The sequence below is a fragment of the Citrus sinensis genome, chromosome 3, assembly GCF_022201045.2.
Source record: "Citrus sinensis cultivar Valencia sweet orange chromosome 3, DVS_A1.0, whole genome shotgun sequence".
NCBI lineage: Eukaryota > Viridiplantae > Streptophyta > Magnoliopsida > Sapindales > Rutaceae > Citrus > Citrus sinensis.
Genome location: NC_068558.1, coordinates 50,655,515 through 50,670,214, shown reverse-complemented (window position 1 = coordinate 50,670,214; position 14,700 = coordinate 50,655,515). Strand labels below are relative to the sequence as shown.

The following is a 14,700-nucleotide window of genomic DNA, read 5'->3' as shown; positions in this document are numbered from 1 at the left end:
GACATATGATAAAGTTGGGGCAATTCTATTCTGGCGTTGAAAGTTGGATCAAAGCTTAATCCAGATGGCCTTTCTAAAGGTAACTCATAGTCGTGCTAGAGTTTGGGGGAGTTTTGGCGTGGCTTTGGGTCATGATTGGGCTTATTATACAGAGTTAATGACAGCCTTTTTGGGTATTGATTTTGGTTATGCTCAAGGTTGGCACAAACTTTGATCAGAATGTGGTGCATTACTTATTGTAAAATTCTTTCTTTCTAAAAGGAAATAATATATATCAAGCGAAAAAAATAATAAATGAATAGTTGTTTCATTTTGTTCTTGTACAAAACTACAACTGCAGCATCGATGTTCTAAGGGTAATTGACCTTTGGCACGAGTTGTGTGCCTCAGGACATGAATTAGAGTCTAGAGATCAAGCAGTAGGTCATCTAGCAAAAGATTCAACAAAGTGTTCTCGATTTGCATTGATACCTCTTCTTGCTCACCCTCAAATTTGTTCCAACTCTCTTTCCTATCCATATCTCGAATACAATCCCCAGCATCATCAATTAATAATGTCGTGGCACTGTCTTCCCCTTTAATCCACGCCTCCGCTTGCCTTACTATCTCATTAATTCTACCTTGGTTATTTCTCTTTGCAGACAATTCCTCTACCAAGAAATCCAACAATAGTTGTTCCGATACAATTCTACTGTCTTCACAATTCCACGTTGGACTTATTGTTGATTTTATTTTATTCAACAGCAGCTTTGCCTTTTCTTCAACTTCAATATTGATTTCTTCTTCTTCTTCTTCCTCCTCCTCCTCGGCAGAGCTATCATCTCCGTCATTCTCTTCCATTGACATCCATTTTTCTAGGTTTGCAAGACTTTGATCGAAAGACGAGACTGAATGATCTTCATCATCTTCTTGGAGCTCGAAATCCAGCACTGAAACTGGACTAAGTTGTTCTTTCTCCTCGCCATGCAACTCCTGTTAATTAATGTAATATAACATGCATCAGTCAAACTGATCACAACAATTAACATATACCCTATTGAATAAGACACATAATTAATCATATATATCTTGTGACAATATCATCTAATTAACTGTATTACAGTCTCAAGCTAGCTCAAGCGTGTGTAAAATTTAGAGCTACTAAAGAACCTTCTATGTATGCAAGTGTTAGTTGATTTAAAAATAAGCCAACCGTCTACATCTCTGAATTAAAAAAGTAAATTAAGGTAATATCATGTGTTAACTTAATCGTCATATAAAAATATCAATGATTTTAGTTTCCAAGTAGCTTCCCTTCCCTTTAATTTTGTTTCCCATGTGATTAATTAACTATATACATGCATGTGCAGTAGTTCTAATAAGACAAATTAAGCAGCTGCAATTAATCTTACGAGCTAACCGCGTTACCTTAGTCCTTACAGTCAGACAAAGTCAACCAAGTTAATCTGACTAGCCGACAAAATCATATACATAAACTAACCCACACGAGGATCCTCACCAGCAGACACAAGATATATTTTTTAGATTTGCAAACACTATATAATTGCTTACCTCGGGTCCCTCCGCTGACTCAATTGTCGCTTTCATCGAATCGCAATCGCTGCCGACACGCGGTGAATAGTTTTCACCCACTTGGCCACGGGCGTCGTTTTCCGCAGAGTTACCGGTCCAAGGAGGTAAATAATAATCCTCCGAGGTAAAATCACTTTCACACCAACTGGAACCGTTACTACTACTGCATGGAGATGGAGTGCTATTGGTGGTGGATCCGATTGTGGTTGTAGTGGTGGTGCATTGATGATCAGGAGAGGAAGCAAGATCGGATGGCTGCGGCTGGGGTTTATCGTCCATTGCCAAGTCGCGGAATGATTTCCACCGTATGATGTCTCTGACTCTGACTGTTATTTTGATATCATTAATTATTTCTTTTCTGGTAGGAGTGCTCTTCTTTTTTGAGGAAAGCTTGCGAGAAAGGCTAATTCGTGGTAAAATTGAAGGGGGCTTAACCTTAACCACATTGTTGAGTTGGATGGTCTTGATGGTGCTGATAATGGCTAGGAAAGCTGAGATTGTTGTTGAGGCAGCTGCTCTTGATCGGCTTCTTAGTAATGATGCCTTATTACTGCTATTACTTGCAACATCGCTGACATCGTTTTGAATAAGGCTTCGTATGCTGCTGCGTCTCCTAGGAAATGATTCGAACCCACTTGAAGAACATGAATTAATGGAATCATTATCTATGAGAAAATCTTTAAGCATTCGGGGCCTACGCTCCATTGAAAATTGCTTTCTCGAAGATGACCTGATGATGGTTAATTAAGCAAAAGCAAAAGGATTTTGTGTAAGACTTCAGAGAGTGAAGTAGTAAGCAGTGAGAGGGTGGTTAAATCTCGAATATAAAGGAAGAATTGAAGAAGGGCAATGAGAAAGAGAGAGGTAGCTTCTGGCAGTTCTAGGTTGAGATCTCCAGGTAAGAACTATATAAGAAACTTGTGCTTCTGCTAGTGAAGGATTAATAATATCTGTAACTATTTGGTTGTAGCTTTAAAATAATAATAATAATAAATAAAATGACAAAATGACAAAGCGAGTGTAGAAGCTGGGATGCTTCTATTTTTTGAATTTTCAAATAAGCAGCGACATATCAGTCACTCATACACACACACGCACATATAATATATGTGATCTTGTATTGATTATGATTTATGTGGCGTATTTTGGACTTGAAAGTATATTGTTTGAAAGAGATAGAGCAGACAGTAGACTACTAGTATACGTGGGTTGACTCGGTGTTAATCTTACATATGTAATCAAATCAAGCGGTGTGTGCTAGCTAGTGGTGTTGGTGAATTAACGAGTATTAATTTGGCCTCGTGGGTTTTGTTCCATGGAGCCAATATTGGAGCGTACACATAGATATATGCCAGAAGGAATGATCTCGTGATCTGTATATCTCACTCGTCATTCATCTATTTAATTTGCTCATAGAAGTAAACAGTATTGTAAATGTAAAGAACTTGAATCCTAATCCTAATCCTAATGAAGATGCCACTCAAGTTTCAATTTAATGTTGCCAAAAATTTTATGGTTATGCGCTCTGAGCATTCATTAATTAACTACCTGTATGTTATGACGACATTCGATGATTTTAACCGGAGAATGTTCGATCGGTGTCGTTTTCTTTCTCATCTTTAATTCTTCTTGTTCTGATGTTGATGTAGGCGTGCAAGGACACAAAGCACGCATGCCCTGAGTTGCTATTTCTGATAAGGCTTCTTCAGGAGGCCGGGCAAATAAAATATAAAGATTTGCCGACAGGTAATATTATTAATACGCGATTGTGGTTTGTGGCTGTGGCCACTAGTTCGGCGCCAGGTCAAGGAAGGTGTACACATGGCCATATGGTATTAGCCAACTGCACGGGCAGATATCTAAGCTCATCGATATGTGGATCCCCAGTAGTCATTGCGATGGATCCGATGCTGTACGAGTTCTCGTGTCGGCTCCTCCCTCCCCCGCGCTCGTGCATTTTTTATATGAGGGCTGGTGCTCAACGGTAGTTCTAGTCCTTGCTGCAGGGAATTGCCTTCAAATAAAAAATATTGCATGCACAATTAATCTCTCTCTCCCTCTTTTCTTTTTTTTTTCTTTTTTTTTTTAACTTCGATTCCTTGTTTGAGAAAATTTAATGTATAATCTAATAAATTTTATCTTATTGTTTTTCTAATATCACATTTTCTAACAGCCAATAATTTCACATCAACTGTATTATATCATTAGATGCATGCATGGGCATGTAATGCCAAGTGCGTGGAAATAATACTACTTATTACATAAAAAATCATTTTCTAATGAATACATTCTCAATTTGTTTACGTGAGGGCATTCTCAATATAATCATTTTCTAAGTGTTCAATTATTATTGTAATCATTTTCTAATGAGAACATATATATATATATATATATATATATATATATATATATATATATATATATATATATATATATATATATATATATATATATATATATATATAAATTTTCTAACAAGAACATTCTCAATTTGTTAATATGAGGATGTTACTAACATATAAAAAAAATACATATTTCAATTTATTAATACACAAATAAACACAATTTTTAATTTATTAAAAGAAAAATTATCACTACATCACTTCTGTTTTGCCTTATTTTCATTCAATCACTATAAAATTCTAATATGTTCTCTACACCACATTTCTTTTTAAATTTGTATCGATCAGCTACTTTTTCACTAACATCATTAAACAATTAAACGAAGTGACAATTTTACCCCTAAATAAATTTAAAAAATAAATTTATTTTATAAAAGTTTTGAAAAATAAAAAAGTATAATTATAAAAATAACCCTAAGTTTAATAAAAATAAATCCCAAAATTAGAATTTTTATTTTTAATAAAAATCTAAATAAAAATTATAATTATAAAAATAATTGTAAAATTTTGGGATTTAATAAAAATCACCTACATTATTAAAAAAATGGATTTATTTTTATTAAATAAATTCAGTTGCTTTTACTAAAATTTTACAAAATTATAAAATTTTGATGAAATAATTATTAAAATTTTGTAAAATCTAAATTTAATAAAAATCAGTTGAGCACCTCTATGTGGAATTTATTTTTTATTAAATTTAGGAGTATTTTTATAATTATAATTTTCTTATTTTTCAAAGTTTTTATAAAGTAAAATGGTCTTTTAATTTATTTAGGGGTAAAATTGTTATTTCGTTTAAATTATTTAACGGTGTTAGTTCAAAAATTGCTAGTTGATACAAATTTAAAAAGAAATGTGGTGCAAATAACATGTTAGAATTTTATGGTGGTCGAATGAACATAAGATAAAATAGAAGTGGTGTAATGATAAATTTTCTTATTAAAAAATATATATTTTTTATATGTTAGTGACATTATCACTCTAACAAAGTAAATTAGAATTTTGATTTTTTCCCAGTAACAATAGTTGCATGAATTTTTTTCAGGTTCTTAAAAGCTGGTGTTTTTATTTCTTTTGGATGCACAACAAATAATATTAATTTTCAAGAAATATTTTATTTTTTTAATCAAACATAATAGTTTTTCCATCTTCTTACATAACACAGTTACCATTTGTTTGTCTCACAACTTTTTAAATCAAGAATAATTATATATATATATATATATATATATATGGCAATCTCTACCTTACATGCATGTAAGATACATTCCCCTCACATGAATAGTGTATATGTGGGATCCACACACTATTCATGTGAGGAGAGTGTATATATATATATATATATATATATATATATATATATATAGAGGGAGAGGGAGAGAGAGAGAGATTATAAAATCACAAAAAAATTAAAAAAATTATCTTGTAATGAACTTTTGTTTTTATCTTATAGTTTTTTTTCTTTAATCTTCAATGATGATGTATTATTTTTTATACTATTTTTTTATACACATATAATTAATTAGTTACTATGTATTTGTGAACGTAAGGCAAGTGAAAAGATGGTATTTTATTTTATTTTATTTTTAGTTTAGAAAAATGTATTTCTCATTCCTTCGTCCTTTATAATCAGGGACCAGAAAGGAATTACTCATTTTTAAATTTTTTTGTCGGTTGACATGGTTAGACAGTTATAGTATAAAAGGACCCAACATCAAAGTACCCGCCCAAATTCAATCTGCCCTAACGTAAAATTGATACAAGAACGAACAACGGCCACAATTCCGGTGACCAAAATCCAAAGCCTAATATCAAATTCAATGTGATGGGTGTTGGAGGCAAGTTCTGGGATTTATTAAAACCCTACGCCCGGTTCGAAGGTTTGGATTTCTTGAGAGACAAACGGGTGGCAGTGGATCTCTCGTACTGGATCGTTCAACACGAGACTGCAATCAAGAAGAACAGTGTCCCTAAACCCCATCTCAGGCTCACATTCTTTCGTACCATTAACCTATTCGCCAAGGTTTTGTTTTCACCCTTTCTTCATTTCCTTCTTTTCATTTGCTAAGAAGAAATGAAACTTTTTTTTTTTTTTAACTTTAAGTAAAACTCAATTAGGGTTTTATTGTTTGTCTCTAATTTTGGTTGACCAACAAAAAAAAAAAGAAGGAAAATGAGTCGCTTTGAATTTGAATTTGAGGTTTTTGGTGGTATTAGGGTTTAAGAGAAGTGAAAGGAAAGATTGATTATGTTGATCGTTTGGGTTCATATGAAGATTTCTTGGAGATCATTTCCGCCCATTCTTTCTTTCTGAATAAAAGTGTTCTGCGATTTTTTTGCATGTAACTCTACTAGTATTTAGGCCAATAATTGGATTTTTTGGTATGAAAGTGAAACACTGTCTGTAATTTTGCAGTTTGGTGCGTTTCCAGTCTTTGTTGTTGATGGGACTCCTTCGCCATTGAAATCTCAGGCAAGGTTGGCACGGTTTTACCGTTCTACCATTGATGCTTCAACTTTGCCTGTAGCTGAAGAAGGCATCCTTGTGGAGAGGAACCAGACATTTTTAAAATGTGTTCAAGAATGTGTGGTTGGTTAATTGATTCTTCTATCATGATCGTTCTTATCAATGTGTTATGGTTGTCTGTGCATTTTTGTATTGAATCCCCTTGTGGCTGCTGAGAAATCTGAAGTTAGTATGTGCCTGAATTGTTTTGTACAAGATAAAAATCACTTGTGTGTATAATCAATTGTGTTATATTTGACAATGTTGAAAAGAAACTCTACACATTTTCTCCAAATAGATATTGGACATGTTTTCTTTTTCATATGAGTCCCAGAAGTTGTGCAATTGAAGATTCAATTTCTTTGCTTCTCCTACATGTTTTAGGTATGTAAATGGAGCATGAATTGCTTGTTTAATTTTTCTTTTACAGTGTCTGCTTGTCATATCAAATAAGACCAATATTATGCCATGAAAATAGGAATAGGGTATCACAATACGTATGCTTTGCCATCAGAGTGAGATCAGAATACTTGCAATGAAGGAAAGATAAAGAAGCATGAAAGACAAAGTATTGTGTCATTGGTTCAGCTTTTTGCTAAACTTGCATTCTAACTGAGACTTAACATTTGATGAATAAGTTGTAGATTGTATAAGCAATAATAATTCCATCTTAGTTCTTGATAAATTATTAATACTCCGTGGTTCTTACATTGGAGAAACTATTGTGATTTAATTGCTTCTTTGGATACCTTATCTGACAGATTGGTGTTATTTTGTTTGCACAAATAACTGTGCTTTGTAGGAACTGCTTGAACTATTTGGGATGCCTGTTCTAAAAGCAAAAGGAGAGGCTGAAGCACTGTGTGCACAATTAAATAGTGAAGGTTCTGTAGATGCGTGCATTACAGCTGATAGTGATGCATTCCTTTTTGGAGCTAAATGCGTAGTAAAATGCATCAGGCCCAATACAAAGGTAAGCCCTAGTAGGTTTAACTAATATGACTATTTTTTTCCCCCTTTCCTGAAGTGCTCATTAGATTTATGAACTTGATTATGCAGCAATCTAGCTGTTCACATTGGTAATCTCAAATTTTTATAATCTCTCTGTAATTTTCAATATCATTTATAGCAGCAGTTTGAAGTTATTGCTACAATCAAATTCTTACTTTCAAATTTTCTCTTAAAAGTAAATTGAAAAAAAAAAAAAAAAAACTTTCATCATGTTATGTTCTAAACTTGCTTAAAGTTGTCATTTTTACTGTGAGATCTCTCTAATTATTTATTCTTATTAGTAGCTCCAATGTCCTTACAGTGTTTCAGGTTGCATATCCAAATAAGAGATTAGAACACTCTCTTAGGCTTTTTGTTGGATGCATAAGAATGATGTTGTGTTCATTTTGATTTATTCTTCTTGCCATACCAACACATGCACCATACTGAGAGAGTTGTTATTGAGCTTATATATTTTTCAACATTCTTATTATATTCATGTTTGCTTGGCTGAAGTTAATAATTAGCTGTCTGCAGTAGAAATTGTCAATACAAAGTTCCGGCTGAGATTTCCTATTAGCAAGAAAATAAAAGATGTGTATCGCATTCAGCAATACCTCGTATAATGAATTTTGGAATAGTTGTGTGTAGCCAGTGCGAGAATCTCAATATTATGGACACTTATGTCTCAGTTGGTAATTCTGAGAATCTTATTGTAAGCAGGAACCATTTGAATGCTACTGTATATCAGATATTGAAGCTGGTCTTGGGCTGAAGAGGAAGCACTTGATAGCCATGTCTCTTCTGATAGGAAATGACCATGATTTAAATGGGGTACAAGGAATCGGGCTAGATACAGCTCTTCAATTTGTCCAAAATTTTTCTGAAGATGAGATATTAAATATGTATGCTCTTAAATTGGTCCAAAGATCAGTGCATTGTTATTTTCAATCTTGAAGAATATCTTTGGTAAAGAGATACTGAGTTAAGAAATTGACTGTGTTTCTTAAAAATGAAATTTCTTGTAGTTTACACAAAATAGGCAATGGTGATATTCTGCAATATTGGGGTGATATTAAATCGACAGAGGAAGCTGTATCCCATTCAGATGAAAGCATGCCAATGATAAAATCTTCTCATTGTTCCTTCTGTGGGCATCCAGGCACCAAGAGAGCTCATTTTAAGGTTTCTTGTGAATACTGCATTAATGATAATAACGAGGGCTGCTTGAAAAAACCAGATGGATTTAAATGTAATTGCTCCCTCTGCAATAAGGTACAACTTCACTGACACTGCACTTAGTTTTGTAGGGTGTTAATATGCTGAATCAATAGCTGGCAATTTCATCCCCCATATCCTATTAATTCCTTGTATCATACTTCGAACCTTCAAACCTTTTAATTTGTGTTAAACTTTGTTATTTATTCTTTAAGATAATTTCATGTATTTGAATGACAGAATCGAAAAGAAAAGGAACAAAAGAAACATGAAAATTGGTGGATTAAAGTTTGCAGCAAGATTGCCTTGGAAACAAATTTCCCAAATGATGAAATTGTTACAATGTACTTGTGCGAGAATAATGGTACCTTTACAGGTATATTTGGTAGTTGTCAATCCCCTCTGTCCAGGCATTGTGATATTCATTGCCCTTTCTATGTGCTCATCTGGCTTTATTATGATTATTATGCAAGTCTTAATTGAAATGATTTCACTCTTTACCTTTTGAATAGCTAGTTTTCTCCTTGTTTATATAACCTTTATGGCACTGCATGTACTTGGCATTCTGGATCCATCTTCCGGCATTCCTTAGTTATGGGTGGAGGGATCATTGGTAGGATTGCTATTAGATGCCTGAAATTCGAGTTTGCATTCCTTAATAGTTTTGAACTGCAATAAGGCATTGGTTTTCTTTTCTTAAACTAATTCTATACAAACTATTGTCTTTTTTTATTTTTATGCAGCAACTGATGGCCCTTCTATATCATGGGGTAGCCCAATGACTGAAATGCTAGTTGATTTCTTGGTTTACCATCAGCCCTGGCAGCCGTCATATATTCGGCAAAAGATGCTTCCAATGCTGTCCACTATATATTTGAGAGAAATGGCCACAAATCCAGTACAGACTTTGTTGTGTGGACAATATGAATTTGATTCTATTCATCGTGTGAAGATAAGATATGGACATCAATCCTATGTGGTCAAGTGGAAGAAGGCTGCTTCTGCGATCAGTGGTGTTAAGTATACAGCCCCTGTTGACTCTGATTTGCATCTGGAAGAATTCATGGAAGTTGATGAACCCAATGATCTGCTCGATGAATCCAGTAGCCCCCAGATTCATGTTGATGGAGATTGCTGGTTTTTGCTGATGGATGAAAATATGAAGCTTGTGCATTCTGCTTTTCCAAAAAAAGTAGACCACTTTTTGCAAGAAAATGTATGTGCTTTTGGTTAATTTGTCAACTCTCTCTCTCTCTCTCTCTCTCTCTCTCACACACACACACACACACACACTCTTATATATATATATATATATTTTTTTTTTTTTCCTATTATCGGATTCTACATTAGATACATTGGAATTGATTGTAGGCTTTGTAGAGATAAGACCAGAGTATCTAGCATTTACTGGTGGATTGGGTATTCCTTTAATCATTATTGAAATTAAAGTTATATTTGACAACTAGCCAGCGACGGTGGAAATTGTTGTATGGTCAGATTGAAATGATCATAAATGAGGAGGTTCCTCCTCCTATTAAAGGTGTCTAGAAGTTGGGCAATATAGATTAATGAAAATATGATGGCTGCACCAAGGAGCAATTTTATCTTTACCAAAGTTCTAGAACAGAGGATGTTAAGGGGGCCTGACATAATGATGAGAGATGCTCTTTTTTCCTGGTTGAGTTTTTCCCTGTGAGATTTGGTAAATGAACATTTATTATCAAGTAATCAAGTTAGTGACAAACATTAAATAACTGATTCTGTTGTCTCCATCATCATTGTGGTGGTCTTGTCTTGTACCAATGATATTCAGAAATCAAGAGCCTCTGAAGCTGCTGTGTTATTATCCTCTTTGTTCTTTAATTGACAGGAGCGAAGAGAGTTGAAAAGAAAAAGGACTTCAAGTTTGAGATCTGAAGAGTCCAATGGGAAGTTAGAATCACCAAAATCAAAGGGGGTTCAGCTTAGTATTACTGAATTTTATCGTTCAGCCAAAGTACAATCCCAGGAAAAATCAGGTGCAGATTTGGCCAAGGATTCCAATTGTCAGGTTGATAGGATATCAAAGGAGAACAGGAGAGTGTCAAGTCCGAATCTTTCCAAGTCTGCGAGGCGTCGTCTTTTGTTTAACTAAGACAATTTGCGGTTATGGTTTTCCTTGCTTCTGATGCCGGGGAAGTGTTAAATTAAGTTGTTAAGTTATTCTCTTATTGCCTGAGTAGTCTGTAACAAGATTTAAGCATTTGCTTCTAGTCTATGTGTAATTTGTAATTAAATTTAAGGAGTAGATATCATGTCGGACCCCTTCTTCCTCTATCTATCTGTATTTTTCCTCTCAATGGTTTATTCGTCTAGTTTGTGTGTTAATATGGTTGATGCTACCTTGGTTCAGCAAGTGAAAGTGCTCTAAATTGCAGTGGATTGATTTATGCAGTGATTGTGATTCTTTTGATTTCAATCTTTGCATTAACTTTTCGAATTGGTGAATATTAAATTGCAATCCAACATTTTGCTGTCCATGGAATATCATGAGGACCCATTTGTTGTTGCCATGATTCTCTCTCTCTCTCTCTCTCTCCCCCTCTCTCTCCTCTGCAGAATAACACAGGCAAGAATTGCCCTTTCAGGGTGGCAGCAGTCCTTGCTAATTGCATTGATCTCCACCAGGCATAACAATGTTCAATATTGAAAAAGAATCAAAATGTGCTTGTGTGTCATGCTGGAAGAATATCATCTCAAGTTTGCAAACTCTACAGAGTTGAAGAACTCAATGCATTGCTGTCTTACAAAATTGAGAAGGTGAGAGATATGCTCGAAAGGTAACTTATTTAAGGTATGTATTTATGTATTCTTTCTGAAAGATATTACAATCTCACTGATATGGACACCAATTATCAAGTGATGTGGACTCTCGTAATATTTGATATGGCAATTGTTATGGAAATAAATAACTTGTCATATAGGCATTTGACTATAGGTTGACATTTTTACCATGTAAGTCTTTTTTTCTTTATATAGTGGTCCCTAATAAATTATGAAATATTTTAAGTGGAAAATAGGATACACAGATCACTCACCAAGTCTATGTTGCCATATGCAAAATCACTACTCAAATTTCAATTGCAGGTGGGAGCTTTCTTGTTACATTTGGCAAAACTATAGTTGTAACCGACTGAAGCGAAATAAAATACTTTTATTCAAAGATATATAATTGTATGCTTAGTATCATATCTGCTGAAAATATCTCTAGGAATACAAAAGATTTTGCTTGTACAGCTGTCTCAGACTGTCCGCTCTCATGAACGGTGAGAAGGCAATCTCAGTTGAATCTGGTAGAAGTGCTATGCTACCACCAAGAGGTATTAGTGTTTTGATCATGGATGGTGACTCTACATGTCTTGTGATCCTATCAAAAATGCTCCGTTGGTTTGGATATGAAGGTATATCTTTGAGTTTGATTGTTTTTCTCTTTTATATCACTTCTCTCATCAGAATCTTTAGATAAGAAGTAGATAGCTAATGTATTTTTCTCCAATCTAGATTCTTTATGATTTACTAACAGATATTTTTCCCTGATCTAGACTGCAATTTACTAGCATTTATATTTTTCTGCGATCTAGATGCTTGGCGGTTGACTAGCACTTGATGTATTGTTATACCCTAATTGTGGCTTTGATGTCTGGGATACTTCTGATTCTCCTTAAACTCACCATTTGGTGTTGATTGTTGTTCAAAGATAAAAAGTGAAAATCCTCATGTCGGATACTGAGATTGGTGAAGCATCCAATTTTAGTTCCTTGTGTACATAGTGACATGGTGCATATATTATGGTTTGTGCATAAAAATATAGTCATTATCTAATAAGGGATCCTGCTCACCTTCATCTTTCTGCAAAAAGTTCTAACTCTGCCTTAATCTGCAGTCTTGACTGCTAAACGAGCCGCTGATGCATTTTACGTTGTCCGGGGATGTGCAGATGAACTCGATATTATCCTAGCAGAGACTCACTTACCTGATATGGATAAATATGAACTGCTTGAAACAGTGAGAGAAATGTCAAAACTGCCAGTTATCTGTAAGTAACACCAAAGTCCAGTTTTGCCATCTGTATTCAGTTAAATAAAATTTGCAATTTGTTCCTTCTCTGATGATGTTTTCTTCTAATGTGTTTCCCAAACATAGTCATGTCTGCCGATGGCAATGAAAATGACATGCTAGGTACGTTGTTCAAAGGTGCTGACTTTTATCTTGTGAAGCCAATCAGCATGAGCGACGTTAAAAACCTTTGGCAGTTTGCATTCACGAAGAAGACAGATAAAATGGTAGCTACTGAAGGGGTTAGTAGCATTTCATCCGATGATACAGATAATCATACACTTCCAAACAAATGGAAGAAGAGTCATCAGGATCCCAAAAGGAAAGAAGCAACAGAGGTGGACAAAAATGTAGGGGGAGTCAATGATGATGCATCAGCCCTAAAGAAGCAAAAATTAACTTGGACTAGTGAGTTACATAATAAATTCTTGCAAGCTGTCAGAGTGCTAGGCATTGATGGTAAATAAAATAGGTTCTGGGTTTGAGTTCCACAGAGCATCTCACTATATTTTGTACCATTGGTAATGATCGTAACTGATCTATTTTCTTGTTTTATTTTCAATTTAGGAGCACATCCAAAGAAAATACTTCAGCATATGAATGTCCCAGGACTAAAGAAAGAAAATATTTCAAGTCATTTACAGGTGTGTACTCTGAAGATAAGTGACTTCTGTGATTTCTGGAATTATATTTTATTTCAAGTGTAGCATTTGCAAATATTTTTCACAATTTCCACTTCAATACAACTATAAAAAAAGATTTGAGGTTAAGTGACTTCAATACAACTATAAAAAATTATTTGATGTGACAATAATAAAGTTTTCATGTACTATTATCTTTGCAGAAATATCGCCTCTCCTTGAAACGAGAACAAGATGCAATAGGAAAGACAGTGAACAGGGATTACAGTGAATCTCAGGTTGCATTGTGCAATCTTTCATCAACAAGCAATATCCAAGGAGGATTATTCCAATTTCCGGAGATGCAAACCATGACTGCATGTCATCAGCCAGAAGTTGGAATCCAGGAGCAGAAGAATGATGTCAATTGTTGCATCCTTGTGCCTTCTGCTAGTTCTATACATTTCCTTAATAATGGAGGGTGGAGTTGTAATGATACATCAGATTGTAAATATGAGCAATTGGCGCCAGCCATTAACCAGCTAGATTTTTCTTATCCCTGTTCTAGACATGCACGAATTGGAATCACTAGCAATGAGAAGTTGGCAGGTTTCCATCAGATGGTAAAGTCTAATGGGGAAGAACTTCTTATTGGAAAAATGGCTTCCTCCATTAATGTAGATTCACGCTTAGATATTGGAATGCAAGTGCCTTCATCATTAAATCAACAAGAAGAAAAAGACCAGCGGTGGCAAAAGAATTTCCCGCCTGGTCCGGCACCACTGTATCCAGAAGAATATGATGTATATGGTGCTGGAAAAGTAGAGCTTGATATGAAAAAGGTATCGACTCAATTATTCCTCGTAAGAATTTTGATGATCTCTGGTAGATTTTATGTCATTTTGCTTCCAGTTTATTAAATGCTCACTCTCTGAAACTTCATTCTAGTTTAATCTCATTGTGGATTTTCTTTTTCTGTAGTGACAAGGCTATGAACTTTGAACTTAGATGCTGGCATCAGTGTTTCCTGGATATCAAATTCAGCCATAAAGAAGGTGCAGGAAAGGATCGATAGTTTGTTTTATATATTTGGTTGTTTCTGGATTAAGACCTTTGTGTGTAAAATAGTAACACAGTGGCGCTTCTCAATGCAGCCAATGCTGTGACCGTGATTTTCTCAGATTGTTAAATGTTATTTATATGAATTTGATATCCGTTTATAATGTCATTGACTCTGGTGATGAATCCATGCTATTGGATATTTATTTATTTTACAATTTCTCAAGTCAATTTATTT

The 14,700-nt window shown here is 34.4% G+C and overlaps 3 protein-coding genes across 6 annotated transcripts; 2 read left to right on the top strand and 1 right to left on the bottom strand.

The window, feature by feature from the left end:
• Positions 1-272: 272 nt before the first annotated feature.
• LOC102621164 (hypothetical protein) lies at positions 273-2,541 on the bottom strand. Its single transcript, XM_006490934.4, has 2 exons — positions 1,552-2,541; positions 273-972 (listed from the first exon to the last, which is right to left on the bottom strand). Exons 1-2 carry the CDS (start codon positions 2,275-2,277, stop codon positions 406-408), a joined length of 1,293 nt encoding a protein of 430 aa, XP_006490997.2. The 5' UTR covers positions 2,278-2,541; the 3' UTR covers positions 273-405.
• Positions 2,542-5,651: 3,110 nt separating this feature from the next.
• On the top strand, positions 5,652-11,117 carry LOC102621447 (flap endonuclease GEN-like 1). Of its 2 annotated transcripts, XM_006490935.4 has the most exons (9): positions 5,652-5,997; positions 6,391-6,564; positions 7,283-7,453; positions 8,194-8,375; positions 8,499-8,745; positions 8,929-9,064; positions 9,281-9,301; positions 9,432-9,904; positions 10,559-11,117. In XM_006490935.4, exons 1-9 carry the CDS (start codon positions 5,800-5,802, stop codon positions 10,820-10,822), a joined length of 1,866 nt encoding a protein of 621 aa, XP_006490998.2. In that variant the 5' UTR covers positions 5,652-5,799; the 3' UTR covers positions 10,823-11,117. The 2 variants fall into 2 exon arrangements, with proteins under 2 accessions (XP_006490998.2, XP_006490999.2); XM_006490936.4 differs by lacking the exon at positions 9,281-9,301 and having other exon boundaries at positions 5,653-5,997.
• Positions 11,118-11,299: 182 nt separating this feature from the next.
• On the top strand, positions 11,300-14,672 carry LOC102621926 (two-component response regulator ARR14). 3 transcript variants are annotated; one of them, XM_006490938.4, is made up of 6 exons: positions 11,300-12,128; positions 12,665-12,763; positions 12,871-13,242; positions 13,351-13,427; positions 13,628-14,245; positions 14,385-14,672. In XM_006490938.4, exons 1-6 carry the CDS (start codon positions 11,987-11,989, stop codon positions 14,385-14,387), a joined length of 1,311 nt encoding a protein of 436 aa, XP_006491001.2. In that variant the 5' UTR covers positions 11,300-11,986; the 3' UTR covers positions 14,388-14,672. The 3 variants fall into 3 exon arrangements, with proteins under 3 accessions (XP_006491001.2, XP_052292800.1, XP_006491000.2); XM_052436840.1 differs by having other exon boundaries at positions 12,611-12,763; positions 12,871-13,191; XM_006490937.4 differs by having other exon boundaries at positions 12,611-12,763.
• Positions 14,673-14,700: the final 28 nt, after the last annotated feature.